General features: G+C 38.9%; 2 protein-coding genes across 9 annotated transcripts in view; one reads left to right on the forward strand and one right to left on the reverse strand.

Annotated features, from left to right (window-relative positions):
• The window catches only part of ATM (ATM serine/threonine kinase), a 127,081-nt gene extending 108,337 nt beyond the window's left edge, over positions 1–18,744 (forward strand). For 5 of the 6 annotated variants that reach the window (XM_027772858.1, XM_014588796.2, XM_014588797.2 and 2 more), the window contains 9 exons: positions 892–1,032; positions 3,296–3,412; positions 7,576–7,725; positions 9,010–9,175; positions 11,620–11,706; positions 14,338–14,452; positions 15,972–16,035; positions 18,164–18,300; positions 18,406–18,589. In XM_027772858.1, the coding sequence (XP_027628659.1) occupies positions 892–1,032; positions 3,296–3,412; positions 7,576–7,725; positions 9,010–9,175; positions 11,620–11,706; positions 14,338–14,452; positions 15,972–16,035; positions 18,164–18,300; positions 18,406–18,589 (1,161 nt within the window). Of the gene's footprint in view, positions 1–891; positions 1,033–3,295; positions 3,413–7,575; positions 7,726–9,009; positions 9,176–11,619; positions 11,707–14,337; positions 14,453–15,971; positions 16,036–18,163; positions 18,301–18,405 lie in introns of all 6 variants that reach the window. The other variant, XM_006150955.3, reaches the window with a different exon arrangement.
• A 7,713-nt stretch (positions 18,745–26,457) lies between these two features.
• CUNH11orf65 (chromosome unknown C11orf65 homolog) overlaps positions 26,458–27,785 on the reverse strand; it is a 27,626-nt gene continuing 26,298 nt past the window's right edge. Inside the window, exon 7 of one of the 3 annotated variants that reach the window (XM_006150959.3) lies at positions 26,458–26,634. In XM_006150959.3, the coding sequence (XP_006151021.1) occupies positions 26,571–26,634 (64 nt within the window). In that variant the 3' untranslated portion in view covers positions 26,458–26,570. The remainder of the gene's footprint in view (positions 26,635–27,785) is intronic. The other 2 variants (XM_006150958.3, XM_006150957.3) reach the window with 2 other exon arrangements.

Consider the following 27,785-nt stretch of genomic DNA (forward strand, 5'->3'; position numbering starts at 1 on the left):
ACTATGCCACCTTCTGGCCTCTAATTGCTTTATATGTTTTTAAAATTCTATGCTCAGTAGAATGTGTTGGCTCTAATATATTAGGGTATTAAATAATATAGCATGTATTATACATTGTTGATTATATATATGCTACATATTTTAGTGACCTTTTATTGTTGGATATACCTTATGGGCAGAGATATGTGTAATAATAAAGATAATAGTTTAGAAAGCTATCATTTTAACTGCAGTATAAATCCCTTGCAAGTTTGCAGTTTAGTGATTACTATCTGTAGTTATTTAATTTGGAATATAGCTGCATTGTGTAGATTTAACTGATACCCTCTACATCTGCTAAGTTATTTAGCTGAATATTTCTTGGGAAAAACAAAACAAAACAGATTTAGCTGTTGTCACATAGAAAACTCCTCTTTACCCTCTAGAAAATACACAGACACACGTGCCTGGCATGATTTTCAAGCCATCATATCTGGGACTCAAACCATGGTTGGCCATGTGAGAATCTAGCACCTTAACTGCCAAGTGCTGGCCCTACTTTTCTATGTTTTTGTGAAAAGTGTAGTTATTTCTCAGATGGCTTAATGTATATAAGTAAGTGACAACACCAGAATTCTGGTTTTTCAAATTTTTCAACAACATTATTCTCACTTGGTGTACCCTAGTTTTAGTAGGAGATACTTAATAATGTAACTTGTGTATGTCATTTTTTAAAAAACCTTTCCAATATAAAATATTCTTTCATTACACAGAAGTATTGCCTTACAGTTCTTAACTAACAGCACAATGTCATTCTTCTGTTTAATAAAGTTGCTACTTAAGTTATAATTTGTTTTTCTTTAAATGCAAATAGTATATCTGACCTATTATCACATTTATACTTCTTATTAGGTGGACCCAACAGGAGAATATGGAAATTTGGTGACTATAAAGTCATTTAAACCAGAATTTCGTTTAGCAGGAGGTTTAAATTTACCAAAAATAATAGACTGTGTAGGCTCTGATGGCAAGGAAAGGAGACAACTTGTCAAGGTAAGACTTCCCTTCTCTGAGGTATAGCCCTAGGGGGGGTTCAATGACATCAGTCCAAGAAAAACAGCTGACATTTTCTTCTATTTTATTTGCTTCAGTTCTTCATTGTGAGGAAACCCTGCAGAATAGAAATGCATTCTTTTCTATGACCAGAATACTTTTCTCCATTTTTTTCTGTCTCTAAAAGATCCTCATTACTATATAGTTGGTTCAAGTAAAAGAACGCTGTTAACATGGACAGCATAATGAGGTTAACAGTTCTCTTGTGAAAAAATACTTCGTTGCTTGTTCCTTGTTTCCTTGAGTACAACGTGAAGGCCTTTGCCTCAGTATACAGGGCCTGGCACTGTGCCAAATGCTAAAGAATCTACTAGAAAGAGACATCTGTCCTCCCTGAATGACTTTGACTGCTTGGGAGCTGTGTGGGCCCTGCTGTGGAGTGGTAGAGTGAAATAGTGCTGCTCCCCTCAGCTATTTTGCAGTGGGTCTCAGGTGGGAGAGTTCCAGTTAATCTAATTACAGTGGCAACTTGGGAAACTTATTTTGCCTTAATCAGTATATAGCTGCATTGTGTAGATTTAACTGATACCCTCTACATCTGCTAAGTTATTTAGCTGAATATTTCTTGGGAAAAACAAAACAAAACAGATTTAGCTGTTGTCACATAGAAAACTCCTCTTTACCCTCTAGAAAATACACAGACACACGTGCCTGGCATGATTTTCAAGCCATCATATCTGGGACTCAAACCATGGTTGGCCATGTGAGAATCTAGCACCTTAACTGCCAAGTGCTGGCCCTACTTTTCTATGTTTTTGTGAAAAGTGTAGTTATTTCTCAGATGGCTTAATGTATATAAGTAAGTGACAACACCAGAATTCTGGTTTTTCAAATTTTTCAACAACATTATTCTCACTTGGTGTACCCTAGTTTTAGTAGGAGATACTTAATAATGTAACTTGTGTATGTCATTTTTTAAAAAACCTTTCCAATATAAAATATTCTTTCATTACACAGAAGTATTGCCTTACAGTTCTTAACTAACAGCACAATGTCATTCTTCTGTTTAATAAAGTTGCTACTTAAGTTATAATTTGTTTTTCTTTAAATGCAAATAGTATATCTGACCTATTATCACATTTATACTTCTTATTAGGTGGACCCAACAGGAGAATATGGAAATTTGGTGACTATAAAGTCATTTAAACCAGAATTTCGTTTAGCAGGAGGTTTAAATTTACCAAAAATAATAGACTGTGTAGGCTCTGATGGCAAGGAAAGGAGACAACTTGTCAAGGTAAGACTTCCCTTCTCTGAGGTATAGCCCTAGGGGGGGTTCAATGACATCAGTCCAAGAAAAACAGCTGACATTTTCTTCTATTTTATTTGCTTCAGTTCTTCATTGTGAGGAAACCCTGCAGAATAGAAATGCATTCTTTTCTATGACCAGAATACTTTTCTCCATTTTTTTCTGTCTCTAAAAGATCCTCATTACTATATAGTTGGTTCAAGTAAAAGAACGCTGTTAACATGGACAGCATAATGAGGTTAACAGTTCTCTTGTGAAAAAATACTTCGTTGCTTGTTCCTTGTTTCCTTGAGTACAACGTGAAGGCCTTTGCCTCAGTATACAGGGCCTGGCACTGTGCCAAATGCTAAAGAATCTACTAGAAAGAGACATCTGTCCTCCCTGAATGACTTTGACTGCTTGGGAGCTGTGTGGGCCCTGCTGTGGAGTGGTAGAGTGAAATAGTGCTGCTCCCCTCAGCTATTTTGCAGTGGGTCTCAGGTGGGAGAGTTCCAGTTAATCTAATTACAGTGGCAACTTGGGAAACTTATTTTGCCTTAATCAGTCTGGGTAGGTAGACTAATTTTTTTTTTTTTTTAGTAATGATTCAATTTTATTTATTATCACTATTATTTTTTGATGAGAGAGAGAGAGAGAGAAAGGTAAAGTGAGAGAGCAAGCTGCCAGGTCTGGGACTCGAACCACAAAGGGCCATGTGGGAGTCCAGCGCCCTAACCACCATGCCACCTACCGGCCCCGGCAGATTGATTTCCTAATCAATCTGGGTGGGCATACTGATTAATACTTCATTCTAAATGTAAGAATTGCAGTAGGTCTTAATTATTTAAAAGACTGTTAAAAAAAACAAAGATGCTCAAGTTCACTTCTGAGAGCCTTTTGCTATTCTCAGAAGACTCTGACTTTGTAATAAAAAGAACTATGCTTATGGTTATTTCATGTTTGATTCTTCCGAAGGGCCGTGATGATCTGAGACAAGATGCTGTTATGCAGCAGGTTTTCCAGATGTGTAATACATTACTGCAGAGAGACACTGAAACTAGGAAGAGGAAACTTACTATCTGCACATATAAGGTAATTAGTTTGTATGGCTGTTGCCATAATTTGGAGCAGGGTCAGCAGATGTGTTTTGTGAAGAACCAATGTTGTGCATTCTTCTTTACAAGTCCTTTAAAAATGAAAACCCATTTTTAGCTCTCAAGCTGTACAAAAAAGGACTGGGGCTGGGTTTGGTCCAAAGGTCATAGATTACCAACCTTATAATTAAAAGTACCATTTTTAATTTTCTTTTTAAAAAGTATTCATTGATGTTAATTGTGGTTAGGTGGTTCATATAGTTAATTGAAGTATTTTCTTCCTCTCTTTTTTCTACTTAACAATAGGTCATAGAAATCTTTATTTTTTAAACAACTGTATTGTGTGTATACGTATGCTTTATTATACAAGTCCTTTGAAATGGGCATTTAGGTTTCTAATCTTTTGCTACTGCAAATAATGCTGCACTATAATAAAGAAGTTTGAAAATACAAACTTCACACACATGCAGGTGAATCTGTAGGGCAGATTTCCAAAAGTGAGACTGATGGGTTAAAGGAAACATTTACCTATAATGCTAGATATTGCTAGATTACCTGAAGGAAGGTCTGCCCATTTACATGGTCTCTAGCAGTTTGAGAAGACATTCTTTAAGTCACATTATTCTATTAGCTAATCATCTTTGGGCTCTTTCATTATTCATTTAGCCTGTGTTTTCTAATAAATAACAATAAGTCCTATTTACAAGGGTCTATTTCCCATAGATTAGTCCTTTCTGGTTTCATTGCTGAATCCACTGTTACCCTTCCTTCCCATATCACTACTGTAACAAGGCAAAGCTAGTTCTATTCACAGCAGTTTGAGTGAGCCTTTTAAAAGTGGCTAAGACAGAATGTGTCACTTTCCTGTTCACAACCCTACATGAGTTCTCATTATCCCAGAGCGAAAGCTCCCTAAGTGACTTTAAATGCCTTATCTTCCACTCTCCCCATGCTTCTCTCTCATTTTCTCTGTGTGGTGGGTGAGTCATCTCCGCTTAACTCAGCTGGTCTTTTTGCCGTAGCTGAAATATACCACTTCAATTTTCACCTCATGACTTCTACTTCCCTCTGCTTGGCATCCCTCAGATCTTTGTAGCTATTCCTCCCTTACTTCATTCAGGTTTTTGCTCCAATGTCATCACCAGGGCCTTGTCTGGCCATTTCACCATTACTTTCTCTTTTTAAAAAATGTATTATTACCTAACATCATTAAATGTTAAGAGTTCATGTTTGTTAACCAGCATGAAGCTTTACAAAGGCACAGTCTTCATCATTCTTGTTTGCTAGTCTATTTTCAGGGCCCTACCACTGTATAATACCTACTATATTCTCAACAGATAATTTTCTTTTTTAAGAGAGATTTTTTGGCTGTAGGATGTGTGCCCTCACCGGAGAGAGAGAGAGAGAGACAGAATGTGAGAAATCACTCACTAGGGGGGATGGCCACACCACCATCCCATTTCTTTCATTCTCTTCTTGGGATTTTGGGCATGCATGCACATGTACCTGGTGTGAATTTGAAGCCACTGGGTCCAGGACTCAAACTGTAGTCAGTGATGTGGGAGTCCAGAGATGCAAGCATTACACCATCTGCTGGTCCCTACTCTACAAATTTTAATTAACTAAATTTTAATTAAAAGTCACCTTAAGGCACAAAACTTAAAACAGTTCAACATATTTGACTACATTAAAATAAAAAATGTGGGACCAGCCAGTGACATAGTGATTGGACTTAATGGCTAATAAGCTGACCAGGGTTCAAGTCCCAGACCCAGTGACTTAAAAATCATGCTAGTCACATGTGTGTGCATGCCCAAGATCCAGAGAGGAGAATGAAAGAGAAAGAATTGCAGTGTGGCCATCCCCCCAGGGGGTGATTCCTTACTTTCCCTCTCTTTATTTCTCTCTCTCTCGCTCTCTCTCTCTCTCTCTCCCCGGCAAGCATATACACACTATGGAAAAAAAAAAAAATCTTTAAAAATAAATAAATATAGAATTAAAGATGGTGTGAAAACAAGTGACCAACTGAAAAAGCAAGTATAGTAGTGTTAATAACAGTAACAAAGTATCAAAATATTAATAACAAGGAATTTATATGTAGAATATATAAAAAACTAAGTTAACTATACTCTTAACATGAAAAGATAAGCTAGTAGAAAAAAAAGATAAAGAATACTATCAGCTCTCAAGAAGAAAACATCTGAATGGCCAGTAGACCTTTCAAATGATACTTTACCAATAATCTGTAAAATACAAATTGAAATTACAGTGAGGTATAATTACATATCCTCAAATAGACACAGTATAAAAATCTGAAAATACTAAGTGGTGGGGAAGTTATGGAATAAGTGCTGGTGAGAATAATCACTTTGGATAGTTTTTTGGCAATGTGTGTGTAGTTGAATTCAGAAAATCAACTAATTTGAAGATACATATCCCCTATGATGAGCTAGTGGGTTCCCATGTATATACCCTAGAGAAACTGAAATATATTCAGTTCATTGTAGCAGAATTTCAGAGAATCTAGAAACACTGTGAATGTTCACATGCTGATTGGATAGATTGTGTAATTGTGATGTATCTGTACAGTGTATAGTTGTTAAAATGAATGACTTAAATGTATTAATACAAAAAAAGGTAAAGCTGTTGAGTGAGGAAAACTCAAGTAGAAACAAACATAATATAGAATACTCTATTTAAAGGTTACAGCTGTTTATGTATTATATAGCTTTGAAATAAAAAAAAGAAACCAAAAAGTACATGAACATGGTGAGCTAGCAGTCATCTTGATGGTGGAGAGAGGAATGGCATCTGTGAGAGGTACACAGGGAGTTTTACCTCTTTCCCAGCAAATATGAGGGTATCTTAGATTGGATAAAGTTGCCTAACAGATAAGAGTATTTGTTTCTATAGTTTTCTACACCTTGTCATAATTATTTTTTATGAGAGGGAGGTATTTTTGACAGGGACTTGCCATTGTGATCCTCTGTTCCAGCCTCCCAGTTTGCTAGGAATGTAGGCACACACCACCATGATCAGTCTGCTCAGGTTAGTTGGATCTCAACTCAAGCCACTCACGTGGTCCCTGCCTCACACAGTGCTGCCTTTCTACTTGGCTAGGCAAAATATATAATAATTTTTTTTTAATATCTTCCTGGTAAAATATCTGTGTTTATGTTGAGGAATTCATGTCCTCTGGGTGAAATGAATAACACTATAAAGCAAGAATATATGCAGTTTCAATAAAGTATGCTAAAATTGAGATCACATTCCAGGGTAGTATTTTCCAAAGTGTAAGTGTAAGGAGGCCTGCCTGATGGTGCAGTCAGTTCAAGCTGAACTGCAGCATTGGAAGCCAGTTGGCTGACTGCAGTGCAGGTTCAGATTCCCTGGTCAGCATGAGCATGCCCTGAGACATGCCTGCATGTCCAGGATCCTTCAGAGATAGGGAGCTGTGGAAAGGGGATCACAACATGACCAGAATTTGTCAAGGGTGCTCCTTTCTCCCCAGTCCCTTTGCACATGCTGTCTATCATGAATAAAAATAAACTTAGGGGGAACCAGTAGTTAGCGTAATGGCTGTCGCTGGACTCCCACGTAGTCGACCGCAGTTCACATCCCGGACCTGGTGGCTTGAGACTCACGCCAGGCGCGTGTGCGTGCATGCCCAAGATCCCAAGAGGAGAATGGAGGAGAAGGGATTGCGGCGTGGCCATCCCCTCTGGGGGGTGATTTCTCGCTTTCTGTCTCTATGTCTCTCTCTGTCTGTCTGGCAAGCGCACGCGCCCTATAGCAAAAACCTCTCCAAAATAAATAAATAAATAAACTTAGGGAAAAAAAGCACAAAGAAAGTAAAGTTTATTTCTTTGTTAAATGGACACTAAGTATGCATTAATCACAGATGTTGATGATGAATATAATTAACAGATGTCACCTCTCAGGGAGTGAGAGATGGATGGATTCTAAGAAGTATAAGTAGCAGACTAGAAAATGATATTCTTTGAGCATAAATTTGTGTTCAAAAGCTCCGTTTCCTATATGGACAGAGAAATATTAATATAACTTGAAAAAATGTTTTGCATTGCCTCTGATAGTTGAATGATCATCATATGCTCTTTAATGGCCTTCTATAATCAAAAATTGTTTAATCTGTAACTTCAGGTGGTTCCCCTCTCTCAGCGAAGTGGTGTTCTTGAATGGTGTACAGGAACTGTCCCTATTGGTGAATTTCTTGTTAACAATGAAGATGGTGCTCATAAAAGATACAGGCCAAAGGATTTCAGTGCTTATCAATGCCAAAAGAAAATGATGGTGAGTGGCAACCAAAAGTTATTACTTGATTATTAAATAGTTTATTAAAGCTGACAGCTGTCAAATATAGAATATAGAAAGTCTGATTTCATAAGGTAATTATTAAACACACTATGTAAAAAGAATGTAAGCTCACTGGAATGAAAGTGTGAGTGAAAAAGGAAGATTTTTAAACCATGTACTGTGAGCTCATGTCAGATGAGAAATTTAAATGTTACTCAACTCACTCTCATTTGCTTCCAGTTTAGGATAATTCTTAAAACACTAAAACAAACAAAAAAACCATATTCTGAAATAATTTTTATATGAAACTGATACAGAGACCCTTCTACTACATTTGCCACATCACACTGGCTATTTGTGCATTCACTGAACGAATGACACTTGTTGATCTTCTTCTTGTCTACCGGGTACAGTGCTGAGACATCACAAATATTACAAGTAAACATAATTATTCTTATCCTCATTTTTATTTTTTATTTTAGTAGAGGTTTTTTTCCCATAGGGAGCATGTGCTCACTGGAGAGAGAGAGAGAGAAAGAGACAATGAGAAAACGCAAGAAATCACCCCCCCAAGGGGGAGATGGCCACACCCCAATTCCTTCTCCATTCTTCTCCTAGGATCTTGGGCACACATACATACATGCCTAGCATGAGTTTCAAGCCACCAGGTCCAGTACTTGAACTGCAATTGGCCATGTGGGAGTCGAGTGACATCATTACTATGCCATCTGCTGGTCCCCCTTAGCCTCATTTTAAAATTAAAAGTTAGGAGAATGTAATTTTCAGTGATCTAATAAACAGTGGAGCAAGGATTTGAACCTTGTCTCTAAAATCCATTTATTTTTTATTTTACTGTGCATTTTATGTGTTTTTTTAAAATGTGTGGTAAGTGCTATAGGCATTGTGATGGAAGTCTGTAGAGGGTACACAGGGTTCAGTATAGATGAGGAGGAAGTAGTTCTACCTGGAGGACAAGTTCAGGAAAGGATTCATAGAGAAGGTGTTTGAATACTTTTGTACATGAGTTGGTTTTCTAGACAGAAAGAGTATGTAGCACACTATGAGCCTAGTGTGATTTTCAAGCCTCCAAGTTGGTTATGTGGGAGTCCAGCACCTTAACCACCCTGCCACTTTCTGGCCCCATTATGTTGTTCATCTTTTTATTGCTCCTATATCACATTTTTCATATAAGAAATACATGAAATAAGAATATAGTGAGCATTACCTCGGCTGGATGAATGCAGAATTGAGAAAATAATTTTATATGTAATCTGTTTAAAGGAGGTGCAAAAGAAATCTTTCGAAGAGAAATATGAAACCTTCATGGATATTTGCCAGAATTTTCAACCAGTTTTTCGTTACTTCTGCATGGAAAAATTCTTGGACCCGGCTGTTTGGTTTGAGAAGCGACTGGCCTATACTCGCAGCGTAGCCACTTCTTCTATTGGTAATCTTCTGGCACATCTTAGTAGATTCAGTAGTTTACTACATCCCAAGTTGAAGAAAGATGATGGTTGTTAACCAAACCATCTTCATCATGACATCATTGTGTTTCTTTGTTCATCCTAATTCATCCCTTCTTTTTTTTAATAATTATTTTATTTTTATTTATTCACTCATTTATTTTTTAATTTGACCAGAGAGACACAGAGGGTGAGAGTGAAAGAGAGAGGAAGTGAGAAAGCAAGCCGCCAGATTCAGGACTCGAACCCTGGTCGGCCATGTGGGAGTGTCCAGTGCCTTAACCACCACACCACCTGCTGGTCCCTCTAACTCATCCCTTCTAAGCATAGCTTTCCATAGCTTTTACAGAAGAGGTAAAGAAGTAAAAGTAGTTATTATTTTTCTTTGTTTTATCAGAATATGGCTTATTTTCTCTCCACTCAATATATTATTTTCTAAGATTTTCTTTGGAAAACAGCAAAACCTGTGATAACTCAATGGCCTTATCTCTTGATTATTATTCTTTTGAACAGAACCTCTATAAGACCATGATACTGTGACCCAGTGACTGATCATATTTAATAGAATTTTGTTTTCAGAATAGAAATCACAACATATATTTAATTCGGGAGACAACATATATTTTGACCTTTTTTTTTTTCCAGGAGATTTTTGTAGCCACATAGAGCAGTATACAAAATTCTAGAGTATGAGAACTAATAGGAATATCAAATCTGTCAGTCTATAACTAAATATAACTCTCTTCATCACATGTGTAAGGTTTAAAAAATATGTATGGATAGGGAATGTGTGTTTTGAAACTTCACAATAATAATTGTGAAACTAGAATCTTCTACATTGAGAATCACTAATCTGTTTTAACTTAATTTAGTTTATAAGTAAGAAAGTAGGTTCAGTTGATCACAACTAGCCAGGCACCCAAGCATCCTCACTGCCCTACCCAGTGTTTTTCCTGAAATGCCATATGATGTCTCTTACTAGGTTAAAAGCATTTTAAGGTATATTATCATTTGTCTTAGAACAGGAATGCACTTTTTCATGGATATATGCCTGATTAATACATTAATGATTGATTTATATATAATATTAGGGAAAAGAAAGTTACACCGAAATATGAAAAAATTTATTTATAGGCTTCTCAATTTATAAGTATACTCAATAAAAATTTGAGTGCATATAATGCACTTCTTTGGTCCAGGTAAATAATGAGTCTTAATTTTAATTTTTAATTTGATAATGAGTTTTAATAATGAGTTTTAATTTTAATTTTTCAGTCCAAGTTCTTTCTGTGCTTTGTTATTGATGATGTGTGTTATTTTTTTATGTAATGTACCTGTATCAATTTAATTTTTTCATAATCATGGGTTTTTGGGGGTTTTTTTAAGGTTTTTGCCATAGGGCTTATGTACTCTCCAGAGGTGGAGAGAGGCAGAGAGAAGGAAAATGAGAAATTACCCTATAGGGGGATGGCCATGCCATAGTCCCTTCTCCATTTTCCTCTCAAGATTCTGGGCATGTCGCTGGACTCCCACGTAGTCGACCGCAGTTTGAGTCCCGGACACAGTGGCTTAAACTCATGCCGGGTGCGTGTGCATGCGTGCCCAAGATCCCGAGAGGTGAATGGAGGAGAAGGGATTGCGGCGTGGCCATCCCCCCTGGGGGGTGATTTCTCGCTTTCTGACTCTATGTCTCTCTCTGTCTATCTGGCGAGCGCACGCGCCCTATAGCAAAAACCTCTCAAAAAAAAAAAAAAAAAGATTCTGGGCATGCATGTACACATGCCCCTGCATGATTTTTTTTTTCTTTTCAAGTCGCCGGGTAAAAGACTCAAACCATAGTCTACTATATGAGAGTCCAGCACCTTAACCACCATGTCACCTGTTGGCCACAATCACACTCATATTCAGAGTACTGATATTTTTAAATGTGTACCTATTGATAAAGACAGCATTTTTAAGCAAATCATCTAGGATCTATAAAATGAATTAAATTCAAAATGCCCAGTTACGGGCCCAGTCACAGTGACACAAGTGGTAAGGCAGCACTGGGTGAAGTTTGAGCATATAATAGTAGACTGTATTTGGATCTGGGTCCAAAGTGAACAACCTGGGTGCAGTAGCACACACTCATAATCCTAGCTAACCAGGAGGCTGGGACAAGAGGATTGTGTTAGCAAGGCTCTGTCAAAAAATGACAGCTCTCCCACTCCAGCTCTCTCTCTCTACCCTCTCTCATCCATGTTTTCTTGTGTGTGTACATGTGTACTCGTTTCTCTCAAGGAAAAGAGTTCCAGTTATGTATGGTTTCCTTTAAATAGGCTAAAATGCCTAACCCACTTGAAAACTATATAGTGTGAGTGGTATTAGCTGACATTATTGCTAAATGTGTACTGGAAATAATTGATTTCAGGTTTTTTTTTAAATCTAGTTGGTTACATACTTGGACTTGGTGATAGACATGTACAGAATATCTTGATAAATGAGCAGTCGGCGGAGCTTGTACATATAGATTTAGGTAAGTAATAAAGTCTCTGTCTTTATTTAGTAGATGTTTGAATATCAAGGGATATTATTTGCCTACCAAGATACTACTGATGCTAGAAAGACTGCACATCAAAGCAACAAAACCTTTTGTTTTGGGGGGTGGTGAAGAAAATACATAGTGATGCTAAAAAGAGTAGCTAACTCTGCCTATCATAATGAGTAAAACTTACTAGAAGATTGGACAGTTGAGCAAGATCTTCAAGAAAGGAAAGAAGGAGGGATAATCCAGACAGAAGGAAAAGTAGATTTGCAAGAAGGAATAATTAAGATGTAGCCTATGATAAGAATGGTCAGACATGAAATGGAGCTGGAGTGAAGTCTGCATGTAGTTGAGTAACTTGAGAGATAAATCAGTACTGGACCAAAAAGTCAGGCTAAATTCTTTATTGTATTTTCAAAATGGAATGTTACAGGGGCTAGCAGGTGGCATGGGGGTTAAGGGCACTGACTCCCACATGGCTGACTGCACTTCTAGTCCCAGACTGGGTGGCTTGCTTTCTCTCTCTCTCTCTCTCTCTCTCTCTCACTCTCTCTCACTCTCTCTCACTCTCTCTCACTCTCTCTCACTCTCTCTCACTCTCTCTCACTCTCTCTCACTCTCTCTCACTCTCTCTCACTCTCTCTCACTCTCGAAAGAGAGAGGAAAAGAAAAGAAAGAAAATTATTTTTAAAAAATGGATGTTACATAACAGTAAGGTTAAATGAACAATAGCTACACACAGCACAGAAGAGTCTCCCAAGTATTGTGCTTAAGTAAGAGACTCCAAACACAAAAGGGATCATACTATTGTATATAATTTTAAACCTATGTAACCAACACCCAAATTAACAGATCTTTACTAACACACCAGAAGCCTTCTTTCCTTTCCAACCATACTATGTACTTGCATTTATACAAAATTTGAAAACTGATCAAATTAATCTACAGTGTTAGAATTCAGGATGGTGGTAAGACTTAAAGAGGTGGTTAGTGACTGGACAGTCATGTAGGATCCAGCCACCTTAACCACCATACCACTGGCTGGCCCTATCTGACAAGGGTTTTAAAGAGGGGTCTTAGTCCATTATTGTGTTACTAACAGAAATACCTGAGACTGTGTGATTTATAAAGAAATAAAGCAGATGGTGTAATGGTTACATCACTGGACTTCCATGTAGTTGACCATGGTTCAAGTTCCAGACCCAGCGACTTAAAACTCACACCAGGTGCATGTGCGTACATGCCTAAAATCCAGAGAAGAGAATGGATGAGAAGGAATTGCAGTGTGGCCATCCCACCTTGGGGGTGATTTCTTGCTTTCTGTCTGTCTGCCGCACATACATGCCCTATAGCAAAAATCTCTTCAAAAAAGGAAGGTTTATTGACTCATAATTCTGGTGGCTGGAACACCCAAAGGTATCACAAAATGTTGGAAGGCAGAACCTTGAGCAGAGCGGAGCACATTCTATAGCAGCGTGACCCACCTGCCTCATTTCCACTACTTATACATACACCAGAACTCTAGCATGGGGTCCCCACTGTAATGACTTTATCACACCCAGAGACCCCACTCTGGAACACCATGAAGGGATTAAAGTTTCGTTTAACACCTTTAGAATACAACCAAGTCCCAACACATGAAATTTTGGGAGACATCTAGTCACCACCTGCTAACCAAATTCCAAAACATGAGTCTTCGGATGATATGCTGTCATCTAAAATGTAACAAACAGTAATCATAAAACTGCTTTAAGGAACGATTACAAACATGCTGAAAACAAATGAAAATATAGTAAGTCTCAGCATAGAAATGGAAAATATAAAGGAAAATCAGATGGGCTCACCCTAGTGGAACAATCAGTAATAAATAGAACTGTAGTTCTGGAAACCACATGGCCAACCATGGGTTCAGATTCCTGGGTCAGCATGAAAACACGCTGGGCATATATGTGCACATGCCAGGGTCCTGATGAGCTGGAGGGGTGGGGAAAGGGAATAGCAGCAAGAGACCCTGTCGAGGGTTCTCTCCTCTGCCTCGTGTGTGTACATATTTCCTATCATGATAAAATAAATTTAAAAACAACCAGCTGGAAATAATAGAATCATACTGTAATTGAAATTTTGGATTTGAGGCAGATCTCGAACAATGATGGAGATAAGCAAGCAGAGCAAAACATAGAATAAATCACTATGTGTTCTACAATAGTATGAATATATGTGAGTGATTTTTTTTTAACCTTGTTTTTGGTGGTTTTTTTTGTTTTGTTTTGTTTTGTTTTGTTTTTTGAGAGGTTTTTACTATAGGGCATGTGCGCTCACCAGAAAGACAGAGAGACAAAAAGTGAGAAATCACCCCCCAGGAGGGATGGCCACACCGCAATTCCTTCTCCTCCTTTCTCCTCTTGGGATCTTGGGCATGCATGCACACGCTCCTGGCGTGAGTTTAAGCCACCGGTTCTGGGACTTGAACCGCAGTCGGCTACATGGGAGTTTAGCTACAATAGCCATCACGCTAACTGCTGGTCCCATATTTTTTTACCTTTGTTTAAAGCTCACATGCCATTTAGGAAGAAAGTAAATTATCTGTCAAACCTCCTAACCTCACTGTACTTTTTACTTTAGGAGTCGCTTTTGAACAGGGTAAAATCCTTCCTACTCCTGAAACAGTTCCTTTTAGACTCACCAGAGATATTGTGGATGGCATGGGCATTACTGGTGTTGAAGGTGTCTTCAGAAGGTAAGCAGTAAAAAATAAGAGGTTAGGCAATATTGGATGTAAAACTTTTTTGGATTATACATTTATTTAGATTACAGAATTCAGTGCTAGAACTACATCCCAGTGGTTTTACCAGTACTAAGGAAAGGACCTTGGATGAAAACAGTAATAATTTTCCTTTCCTCTGACTACAGGTACCTAACCCAATATAACATACATACTGTCATTCCTAACCTCTCCTGGAAGAGGCCCACCTTTACCTTTAAACACCTCTATCCCAGTTAACTCATTCTTTTTACTGATCAGAATTACTATTGGGAGCTTCTATTTGGGTATATAGAAGTGACTATATTCTTGTGTTAAAGAAGCTTATATCCTAATATAGCTTCTTCCTAAAAATGCTTTGCAGTTCACTGCAGTTTTCCTAGCATAGGTATTTAGAGCAGATTCTAATCAAAGTAAATTAATAATAGCCACAGTAATCAAACACTGAAAGAAATGTTTCTTAGTAGTATAGTGTTATTCTTATAAATGCTAAGCTAATGAAATAATCACATATATTTGTTTTTATTTCAGAAACATCGATTTCTTTTTTAATTGCCAGAGAGCATATCTACTACCAGAGAGAGAGGGAGGGAGGGAGGGAGAAGAGGAAGAAAGCACCCCCCAGGGGCATGGTCACATCACAGTCCCTTCTCTGTTTCTCTATCCTGTTGAGATTTTGAGCACACATGTACACACAACCCATCTGTTTTTTAAGCCTCGAGGGCCTGGACTTAAACTATGGTTGTTATGTAGGATACAGCTACCCTTCCCACTAGGAGTGGGGCCACCCCCAGAAACATCTATTGAAAACCAACTCTACCAAATATTCTGCTCTGTTGAGTTACAAATTTGGGAATTTTTAATAATCATCTTGGGGGGACTAGCAGATGGCATAATGGCTACATTGCTGGATTTCCATGTAGTCTACCGCAGTTCGAGTCCCAAACCTGGTGGCTTAAACTCATGCTGGGCACGTGTGCATGCGTGCCCAAGATCCCGAGAAGAGAATGGAGGAAAAGGGATTGTGGCGTGGCCATCCCCCCAGAGGGTGACTTCTCACTTTTTGTCTCTCTGTCTCTCTTTCTGGCGAGTGCACGCACCCTATAGCAAAAACCTCTTAGAAAGAAATAATAATAATCTTGGGGCTAGCAGGTAGCATAGTGGTTAAAGCGCTTAACTCCCATGTGGCTAACAGCAATTCAAGTCCAGGAACTGACAGCTTAAAAATCATGCCGAAGTATGTGTGTGCATGTGCCCAAAATCCCAGGAGGAGAATGAAGAAAAAGCTCTTGTGGCATGACCATCCCCTGCCAGGGGTAATTTCTCATTTTCCCTCTCTTTGTCTCTGTCTCTCCCCAGTGAGCACATGGGCCCTATGGCAAAAAGAACTTAATAATATAGTCTCAGCATACTATACACAAGAGTATATAGATAAGGATATGTTAAAAACACTGATGTGTAAGAAAACTCATATTTATAATGTGCTTGACTGCAGATGCTGTGAGAAAACCATGGAAGTTATGCGAAACTCTCAAGAAACTCTGTTAACTATTGTAGAGGTAAAGTGTATTAAAAGGAAATCTCTACCACATGGTTTGTCTTGTTAGAAGTAACTGATTTGAAGAAGACTGCTCTGACACTTTTCAGTATTTTGTTCCTTTAACCTGTTGGTGCTACACCTGGCTGCACATTAGTGTCATCTCTATTGCTTTTAAAGAATATCGAGAGACCAGCAGATGGTGTAATGATTATACCTCTGGACTCCCACATAGTCAACCATGGTTCAAGTCCTGGACCCAGTGGCTTAAACTCATGCTGGGCACATATGCATGCATGCCCAAAAATTGCAAGAGGAAAATGGAGGGGAGGAGATTGTGGCATGGCTATCCCCCTGGGGGGTGATTTCTCACTTTCTGTCTGTCTCTGTCTCTCCAGCAAGCACATGCACCCTATAGCAAAAATCTCTCCTAAAAATAAAAGAATATTGATGTTGACCAAATTCAAACCAAATTTCTAGGAAGGGGGCAGGAATATTTGTATTTTTTAAATGCTCTCCTACTGTGCAGCCAGGGTTGAGAACTGCTTTGTTAATTCCCTGGTATTAACCATCAAGTCAATGGTCTGCAAACTTCTATGCTTTGGAAGATGAAAATAAAGCCTGTCAGGATGATCCTGTGTTCATCTTTATCAACCAAGGTGTCTCTCCAAGTGTTCTTTGGACTGCTGGTAGTAATACAGATTTAGCTACAAAGAGGATGAATTAGGTCCTGGTGGAATATTTAGAAAATTAAACCCAAGTCCCAGCCTCTATGGCACAGTCAGTAGCACACAACACCATGGAGCTGGCAGCTAAAGACCAACACAATTTCAGTTCCCGGTCCAGTTCACTTAAAAACATGCCAGGTAGGGACCAGCAGTTGGCGTAATGGCTGTGTTGCTGGACTCCCACGTAGTCGACCGTGGTTCGAGTCCCAGACCCAGTGGCTTAAACTCACGCTGGGCGTGTGTGTGTACATGCCCAGAATCCCGAGAGGAGAATGGAGGAGAAGGGATTGCAGTGTGGCCATCCCCCCTGGGGGGTGCCTTCTCGCTTTCTGTCTCTCTGTCTCTGTCTGGCGAGTGCACGTGCCCTATAGCAAAACCTCTCCAAAAAAAAAAAAAGAAAAAAGAAATGCCAGGTATGAAATATGAAGCACTTAACCCTCCAAAAAAAAAAAAGAAAAAAAAAATGCCAGGTACATGCATGTATGCCCAGGATCTGTGAATGCTGGAAGACTAGAGGAAGGGGGAATCACAGCCCTGCAAAGGGTCTTTCTGCCTCTATTTCTCTTTCATACATACACACACTCTATCATAAAAGGGGTAAAAAATTAAATTCAAGGCTATGCTGTGCCCAAGGTTAAAAATGTATTTCCTTTTGTTCTCCCCCCACTTTTTTTTGCTAGAGGGTGCTTGTACTAGCTACAGAGCTGGAGTAGGAAGCACAGAGGGAAGCATCCCTCTATATGGTCACCCCACAATCGCTTCTCATTTCTGTGACCTGTCAGGATTTGGAGAACACATGCATGCATGCCAGGTGTGTTTCTCAAGTCACCCTGGGCAGGATTTGAACTGTGGTCAACCATGTGGGATCCACCTCACATAACTAGGCTACAGAGCCAGCCCTTCAACACCCAAAATCTAATCTGTACCTGGTAACAGCCCAGGGCCTACAAAGCAAATGTCTTTATCTAAGACTGCACTAGTTGATAGAGAGAAAGTAAGAAAATAGTGCTTATCTTCTTTATAGTTTCACCCAGGCAGGAAACTTAGGTCAAAGGTCATCATGCCCCAACCATAGAAGATGACTGAATTGAGGATGAGATGAGAAACCCAGAGCATTATGCCAGTAGGAAGGAACTTCAAAGCTCTGTGAAAAAATATAATAAAAGTACACATTTGTTTTGATGCAAAAAACATCTCTGAAATCCACCCTAGGTTTTTCATAATATTCACTTTCTATGAGTTTTTTGAAGGCCCCCCCTACCTCCGTATACTTTCCTCGATAAGGATAGATGAAGTGTGTGCCAAGTTTGCTCCCCCCTCCAATGACCATGGTACCAGCCACTTATTTTTGTGATACTGGTTCTCTGGTTTAATACATAGTCAAAATGCACATTGTTCTTCTAATACATATGTTTTATTTAGGTTCTTCTTTATGATCCCCTCTTTGACTGGACAATGAATCCTTTGAAAGCTTTGTATTTACAGCAGAGGCCAGAAGATGAATCTGAGCTCCATTCTACTCCTAATGCAGATGACCAAGGATGCAAACGAAATCTCAGGTGAGCAGTATTTTAGGAAGGACCTATTTTTGGTTCAGATTTTTTATTCCTGTGATCCTTTAAAATTCTTCCATTTCAATTTAACCTTCATGTTTTTGTCTTCAGTGATATTGACCAAAGTCTCAACAAAGTAGCTGAACGTGTCTTGATGAGACTGCAAGAGAAACTGAAAGGAGTAGAGGAAGGCACTGTGCTCAGTGTGGGTGGACAAGTGAATTTGCTCATACAGCAGGCCATGGATCCCAAAAACCTCAGCCGACTTTTCCCAGGATGGAAAGCGTGGGTGTAATCTTCAACATATGAATTACTCTTGCATTTATCCTTTAGAAATTATATTTCAGGCTTCATTTTCAACCCAAAGTATGTGAGAAAGATTTAAAATAAGAACTGAGGGGCCAGCAAGTGACGTGGTGGTTAAGGATGCTGGACTCTGACATGGCTGACTACAGTTTGAGTCCCAGACTTGGCAACTTGCTTTCTTGCTTTCTCACTTTCTCTCTTTTTCTCTCTTTCTCTCTCTGATCAAATTATAATAATGATAATAAGGTTAAATAAAATAATTTTTTTAATAAATATATATTTTTTAATAGGGATTAATATTTCAGTGAACAACTTAAAAACAAAAAAAGGCTTATTGTAATACTTGATTAAGTCACATCCTTGAAAGTCTCAAGGAACATTTTTGCTGTCACATTATCTTTCATGTTCTACTTCTATGCTAAACATTTATTCTCAGATACATACTTTTATTGTTTTTAGTAGAACTGTTGGCTTCTGAATAAACTGAAAACAATGGAAACAATGGGAGTGAGAATTTTTCCTTTAGGATGAATTAGAAGCTACTTTGAAGTAACTTTTAACTAAAATTTGTTCCCCAGGTTATATATATAAATAATAATATGTAAAAAAGGAAGAAAAAAACTTAAATTGTAATCATCTTTATCATGGTAAAACTACATTAAAAATAAGAAAAATGGTTAAAGTATTGGAGCTAACAGGTGGTATGGTAGTAAGGCACTGGACTCCCGCATGGCTGGCCACAGTTCAAGTCCTGGACCTGGTGGCTTGCTTTCTCACTTCGTAATGGTTATATCACTGGACACCCACATGGCAACCATGGTTTGAATCCCAGACCCGGCAGCTTGAAACTCATGCCAGGTGTGCCTGCGCGCGTGCACCTGAGATCCCAAGAGGAGAATGGAGAAGACTGCGGCATGGCCATCCCCCCGGGGGGTGATTTCTCATTTTCTGTCCCTCTAGCAAGTGCATGTGCCCTATAGCAAAAAATCTCTCCAAAAGAAAAAATGCACTATTTAATATATATAATAAGATTTTCAATGACAGGATAATCTGATGTTAATAATTACACTGTTATGGGACTAACCTTCAAAGACATGCTTAGTGCAGTAACTATTTTTAAAATTTTATTTTTGATAGAAAAATATGTCTTGACTTTTCCAATGATCCAAATATATTGGACTTTCTTATTCTTTTCTATTTTCAGCCCTTCTGTATTGTCCATTACTTTATCTTTCTGTGATGCTTTTATATGTTCTGTAGTTCATGAATTCTCTTGCTAGTTGTCTATCAGCTCTCTAACCTACTCATTGGGTTTCTTCTTTCAGAAATTGTTTATTATTTCTAGCTATACATTATTTTTCAGGTCTCCTTACTATTACTTAATGTCTAGTTTTTTTGAAAAACTTTTCAATTTGTTCTATGTTGCTAATCATTTTTAAAACTGTATTTTATAGTCACTCCAATTCTATTAAATCAAGTTCCTGCTGTCTGTATCTATCTGTTGGCTCATATTTTTTAGACCATGTATCTGTTTTTATCATTTTGAAAGTAGGTTTCCTTCTTAGCAGGGCATTTTCTAAAGAATCTGATTCCTTCCAGATAAGTTTTGTGTCTGCTTATGTCATATTTCCAACCTCAGAAGTAGCATAAATCACCAAGAGAAGATTCTCCCATAGCAGATATGTTTACTCGTCATCTCCCTATACCAGTGGGCAGAATGTTTTATTGACACCCCTTTCACCGAAGGTGTAAAATTTCATGTGCTCCATCCTAATGGGTCTGGTGGGAGAAGGGGCTAGAGGAAAGTGCACTTAATTCCTGCCCCCTTCCTCTTGCAAGTTCAAGGTTCTTCAGGCCCCATGTCAGAGTTAAAATGGAAACCCATGAATAAGTTAATGAGATTAGCAAAGTGTGTCAGGATAACTACAGCATCAGCTCACACGTTCACCTCTTTCGTCTGGTACATTTTTAACCCTAAGGATTTCCCCTAACTTTAAATTCTGCTGCATATTTAAAAGAATGTTTATTACATTTTATCCAGCATTTCTGTTTTATTGGAGGGAGAGAATTTAGATATCTAGTTTGATAGGTGGCTAAAACTATTGACTTGTGTATTCGTGAATAAAATATCTCCTGCATCCTTAGGGAAATGTTGATCCCAACTACAGAGATCAAAATATAGGTAGTTGTAGCCAGCTGGAGGCATGGTGGTTAAGGCAGCTGGATGCTACATGGTCAACGGCATGGTTTGAATCTCAGGCCCAGTGGCTTGAGAGAGACACCAGGCATCTGTGCCCAGAATTCTGAGAGGAGAATAGAGAAGGGTTTGTAGTATGACCATCCCCCCTGGGAAGTGCTTTCTCTCTTTACCTCTCTCTCACCCCCAAGCAAGCACACATACCCTATAACAATATATATACGTATGTATAGCGTTGTTCACTTTGAAGGTTATCAAAATATTTTCTTTTTTTAATTATTTAATTTTATTTAATTTGTTAGGGCACATGTGTTCACCAGAGAGAGAGGGAGGGAGGGGGGAAGTGAAAGCAAGCTCATGCTGGTCCCCCCTTTTTTTTTTTAAGAATTATTTTGATTTTATTCATTTATTTTAATTTGACTAGAGAGGTACAGAGTGAGAAAGAGACAGAAAAGGAAAGTGAGAAAGCAAGCCGCTGGGTCCGGGACTCAAATTGCGAACAGCCAATGTGGAAGTCCAGCGTCCTTAACCATCACGCCACCTGCCGGCCCCTATTTGTTATTTTTTAATTTGCTACAGGACATGTGCTGACAGAGAGAGGAAACAGAATGCCAGCCACCAAGTCTGAGATTTGGACCACGGTTAGCCATGTGGGAGTCTGTCTACCTCCTTAACCACCACACCACCTGCTGGCTCTACAGCAATTTGTTCTTAAGGATTGATAGTTGGTACAGCTATAGCTGCTTTTCTGCCCATGGTGGCTTTGCCTGAACCACTACTTAAGGACCTACAAAGTTAATGATTTACTATCATGGGCTTTCAGATCAAGGGACCAATTTCGTAGTAAAAGAAGTGGGAAAATGAGTGTATGACCAAAGGAATACTGGTCCCATTATATGCACCACCTAGAAACAATGTTAAATTGGCCTGTTAAAGAGTGACCTAAGGTTCTAGCTTGAACATACAGCTAAGCTGGAGCATTTGATGAAAGCAAGTAAAGAGAAAAATGCAAACATAAAAAGCATCAAAAAAGGGAGAAAGAAGGGCTGGCCCTGTAGCACAGTGGCTAAGTGCTATGCTCAGGGAACCACATCCTACATGGCTGACTACAATTCAAATTCCAGCCTCAGAGGCTTAGAAAACACACTTGGTGCATTTATGTGTGTGCCTAAAATCCTGACAGAATGGAGAAGTGAAGAAAAACAGATGGTGAATAACCATACCCCACTGTGGAGAGTATACTTTCTCTCTGTCCTTTCCAGCCCATCTATCTGGTGAGCACATGTGACCTCTGGCAAAAGATAAAGAAAAATTTTCAATATGAGAAAAAGCAGCAAGATGGGCCAGCCTCATGGCCTAATGTTTAAGGTAGTCAGATCCCATATGGCTAACCATGCAGTTAAGTCCCAGACCTGACAGCTTAAGAAACAGGCTGAGTTTGTGGGTATTCATGCCCAAATTTCTGAAAGGATAAAGAGAGGGAGAAGGGATTTAGCACACTGCATGACCATTCCACATGATGGAGGTGTTCCACCTCCATTTTTCTGGCAAACATGAGCCCTCTGACAAAATTTTTAAGAAAGAGAAAAGAAACAATTGTTAAATAAAATAGTAAGAATGGTTGGGAAAGACACTGAGAAAGGCAAAGGAAATTAGGATAGGTAAGCAGACAAAATCATAAGAAAGAAAGAAAAAAATTATAGAGATAAATGAAAGAATAAGGCAAAGTGGGAGGAAGAAGGAAGAAGCAAAGCATATTTGGATATGGGATAAGTGGAAAAGAGCTCTGCTTTATGCAAGTGTACCAAATGCCTCAAATGAAGGAAGATAATCACTTTGAAGATGTTGTACCTAAATATATAATATCTTTATTTAAATATGAATGTTAGAATACTATAGTTTCTGAGAAAACCAAGAATAATTTCTATAGTTCCCATGTCTACTGTATTCAGTCTAATGTACTGTTTTTGTTCCATCTTCCTTACTAGACTGGGCTAAATTCTGTGTCAAGAATACATTTAAAACTCATTCCAGTCAGATTGGGTTATCTCTAGGCATACAATAAGGCAGGGCTTGAAGGGCTATAGCTCAGAGAAGAAAGTATTTTATATTTCCATTCCATAAGTAGAATCAGGTGTTAATCTAGTAATTTTTGGTTCTTGGTAAACATTTTCATAGAAAGTATCATCTTAGAGGTTTTTGCTATAGGGTGCGTGCACTCACCAGACAGAGAGAGACAGATAGTAAGCAAGAAATCACACCCCAGGGGCAATGGCCATGCCATAATCCCTTCTCCTCCTGGGATCTTGGGCACACACAACACATGCATCCGGCATGAGTTTAAGCCACAGGGTCCGGGACTCAAATTGCAGTCAACTACATAGGAGTCCAGTGAGGTAGTCATTACACCATCTGCTGGTCCCCCTAGCATGAGTTTTAAGCCATCATCATGTCCAAGACTCCAGCCATAGTCGACTACATTGGAATCTAGCAAAGTAACCATTATGCCATCTACTGGTCTGAGTTCATCCTTCCTTAAGTACTGTATATTATTGTCCATCTCTACCAAAGGATCTGCAGGACCTGGCTTGAGGTTTGACCTAGCTGTTTAATAACTAGCTGTAGGGACCAGCAGTTAACGTAATGGCTATGTCACTGGACTCCCACGTAGTCAACCACGGTTTGAGTCCTGGACCTGGTGGCTTAAACTCATGCCAGGCGCATGTGTGTTTGTGCCCAAGATCCTGAGAGGAGAATGGAGAAGGGATTGCAGTGTGGCCATCCCCCCCAGGGGGGGATTTCTTGCTTTCTGTCTCTCTCTGTCTTTCTGGCGAGTGCACACGCCCTACAGCAAAAACCTCTTTAAAAAAAAAAAACAAAAACCTAGCTGTATATTTGGGGACAAGTTATATAACATAAGGCTCGGTGTCTTCACCTGTAAAATGGTGATAATTGATAGCATCTACCTTGTGTATTTGTAAGAAGTAAGTATAACGGTGCCTAAAAAGAACTCAGCATAGTATATGGCACTTAGTGTTATGTAATTAACTATTAGCTAACAATTATTTTTTTCTTTTTAAAAAGATTTTTGCTATAGAGCACATGTGTTCACCAGGGAGACAGAGAGACAGAACGCTTGAGATCACCCCCCCCATGGGGGATGGACACTACAATTCCTTCTCCTTCATTCTCCTCTTGAGATTTTGGGCACGCATGTATGCACAGAGGCATTGTGAGTTTTAAGCCTAAATCTTTCCTTCTTTTCATAAAAATCTCTCTTAACTCAGTAATTTATGTTTTCTGTTTCTATTTTTGTACTTGTCATTCCTTTATATTCTCTGATCTGTCACTGAGCACCTACTTTGTTACACGTTGGGGATTTAATAGCAAACAAAATAGACAATTCCCAGCCCTCTCATGAAGACAGTTAACTTAAACTGTTTTCTAGCAGGCCATCAATTCCATTAGTCCCACTGAAGTAGAAGCTGCATGGTGTGTTTGAGGAATAAGCTTGAAGCCAGTGATACAGGCCACTGAGTGAAGGGGGTCAGTGTACATACACGACTAGAGAGCTAGGCCACAGCTGTGATAAATTCAGGGTTTTATCCCAAATACAATGGAAAGCTGTTAGTGACAACAGAGTAAAGACATAGTTGAGAACATGGGTACTGAGCTTGCCTGCCTTAGTGTAAATCCTAGTCCTCATAAGAACTATGTAACCTTGAGCAAGTAACAGCATCTCTTTGTTCATCTGTAAAATACAGATAACAGAACCTATCTAATTGGGTTGTTGTGAAAATGAGTTAATTTTATAAAGGAGATTAAGACAGCACTTTCCCAGGAACCAGCAGTTAGCGTAATGGCTATGTCGCTGGACTCCCACGTAGTTGACCGCAGTTCGCGTCCCGGACCCGGTGGCTTAAAACTCACGTGCCCAAGGTCCCGAGAGGAGAATGGAAGAGAAGGGATTGTGGCGTGGCCATCCCCCCGGGAGGTGATTTCTCGCTTTCTGTCTCTCTGTCTCTCTCTGTCTGGCGAGCGCACGCACCCTATAGCGAAAACCTCTCAAAAAAAAATAATAAAAAGAGTAAAAAAAAAAAGCACAGCACTTTCCCATTGTAATTGCTAAAGAAAAGTTGGTTAACTAAATTGAAGTGTTTCAACTGTGCTGATTTAAATCTGTAAAAGATCACGCTTGTGCATGGAGAATGGACTGGAAGAACATCAGTCTATAGGCTGCTGCGGAAGCTACTGCAGAAGTCTGAAGACGGCGAGTGGCACCTTTGGCTAGGAGGGTAGAAATGAGTTGGAAATAAGTGGTTAGGTTAATGCTAATGACAGCTCACATTTATATAGGACATACTATCCCAGGCATCATCCTGTACTTTCTACATGTATTATTTATTACCTCACAACAACTTAGGAGTAACTTCTGTTAACTCTTACTTTACAGAGGGACCTGAGCTAGTAACTTTCTCAACATCACACAGCCAGTAAACAGTAGAGCCAAAAATCAAAACCGGGCACTCTGAATCCCAACTCCACAACTGTAACCTCTATTTTATTGCACTCCATATTAAAGCCGGACAGAAACCATATACTTAGATCATAAAATAACCATAATTTGGTTTTGGTTATTAGATGGTATTTCTGGAATCTGATAATACTCTTCCAAATGCTACCAACTTTCAGCTTTCAAGTATTGTAGGCTACTGGCAGGACAGTAGTGACACAAAAGATAAAACATTTCCATGTTTTGAGGCATTTATTTTGCCAAATGAAGTTTTCTCATGCTGGCCCTACAGGCTAGGGTTAAGGGAGCCAGCTCTGGCATGGCTGACTGCAGTTCAAATCCCAGCCCCAGTGGCTTGAAAAACATGTTGGGGATGTGTGCATGCATGCTCAGAATCCCAACTGGATGACAAAATGCAGATAAGAGATTGAGGCATACCATGCCCCAATGTGGGGTGCTTTTTCCTTCTCTCTCTCACTTTGGAGAGCCTACATTTCCACTGACAACCAAAAAAAAAAAAAAAGAAAAGAAAAAACTACTGAAATCATGAGATATGAAACTTTTTTAAGAGAGATTTTTGCTATAGGGTGCATGCACTTGCTAGAGAGGCAGAGACAGAAAGCTAGAAATCACCCCTAGGAAGTAAGGCCACACCACAATCCCTTCCTTCTTCTCCATTCTCCACTTGGGATCTTGGGGTGCACACACACGCACATGGAGTGAGTTTAAGCCACGGGGACTCAAACCACAGTTAATATCTGCTGGTCCCTGAAACTTTATTTTTAAAATTCATCTTTAAAAAAAAACTATTTTATTCAACCCTAAATAAAACAAAATTTCCTTCTATTCCCAAATAACAAAGGTAAAAATGACTTGGCAAATTCATCTATATCTATTGGGTTGTTGGAAAAGTTATAACATATTTTTGTTTTTCTATATAAAAATGTGCCATGACTTTTCCAACAATCCAATATATAGTGTATAGATCACCAAAAATGTTAAAAGCTTAGAAATATGTACATCTGGGGCTGAAAAGTGGAGTGGCAGTTAAGGCACTGGATTCCCACATGACTGACCACAGTTCAAATCCTGGATCTGGTGGCTTGCTTTCTCTGTCTCTTTCTGTCTCTCTCTCTCTGTCTCGAAATGAAGAATAATAGCTTAAAATTAAATAAGTAATTATTTTTAAAAAAGAAATATGTACATCTGTGGGCCATATCATTTTGTTCTTGAGCATTTCCCATAAAATTCTGCAAAAAGTCACCTACCTTTGTAGTTGGCTGAAGAGTTGCTTGTAGCAATTTCCTTCCAGTTAGCAATGTACCTAAGTAAATTATATGGACAGTCATTAAATTGACTCATTAATAACTAATAAGCCAGTTGATTAGTATATCCTTAAACTACTTCTAAATTCCACTTTCTCTAAATCTTGGATGAAAAGTGACAAATCCACAAGTTTCAATATTTACTTCTTTCCCATCTCCTAATAGCATACATGCACCTAAGGCAACTTCAAGACAAGGAGCTGAAGCAGATATAAAAATGGTGCCATTAAGTGTCCTTTAGTCTCCCTCCAAAACATCATTGTATTTCATCCCATTCCATTCCTGCAAGATCTTGTCCTCAGTTGGGTGCCTTCTAACATGTTAATAACTTTAAAAGTATTAGGGCTAGCCTATGGCATGGGGATTAAGATGCTGCATTTCACATGGATAACTCTGTGGTTCAAGTCCTAGACCCATCCGTTTGAGAAACACACCAGGTGTGTGTATATGTGCATGCCTGCCCAAAAGCCTGAGAGGACAATGGAGAAGAGACTATGGTGTGGCCACCGCCAAGAGTGACTTCTTACTTTTCCTTTCTCTCTGTCTTTCTCCAGCAAACACAGGCATCCTATGGAAAAAATGTAAAACAAACAAAAAAAGTATTCCAGAAATCTCTCAGATGAAAAAGTCATGGGAGAACAAACACATTCCCCTTATTTCTGGATTGCCAGCCCTATCTCTGATATGTTGATGGAAATTTTAAGTGTGTGGTGTGTGACCTTCTATGTGGTGTTAGACCTTGTTCAGTTGAGGAAACATAAGAGATACATTCGAGTAAGGCAAATGCAGCTGCCACTTCAGCTTCCTAAACAGAGACCAGGGTAGCTTGACAACAGGTAGAACAGGAAAGACAAGGTATGATGAGCTGGGAAGATGAGCGAAAACTCTAAGAGGCAGGTTTCCTATGACTTATTCCATTTTATTGTAGGCTCCATACTCCTTTCCCAAGTCTTCTTCCTATTTTTCTTTTTTCAAATTGCCAGAGACAGAGAAAAAGCACCTCCCAATAGGACACAGTCACAGTGCTATCCATTTTATCCTACATTTCTCCCTCATGTCAGGATTTTGGGCATGCACATATACACTCAGTATTTTTCAAGCCTCTAGGGCCAGGATTTTTTTTTTTTTTTGAGAGGTTTTTGCTATAGGG

This window comes from Tupaia chinensis, unplaced genomic scaffold (assembly GCF_000334495.1).
Source record: "Tupaia chinensis unplaced genomic scaffold, TupChi_1.0 Scaffold000311_2, whole genome shotgun sequence".
Taxonomy (NCBI): Eukaryota; Metazoa; Chordata; class Mammalia; order Scandentia; family Tupaiidae; genus Tupaia; species Tupaia belangeri.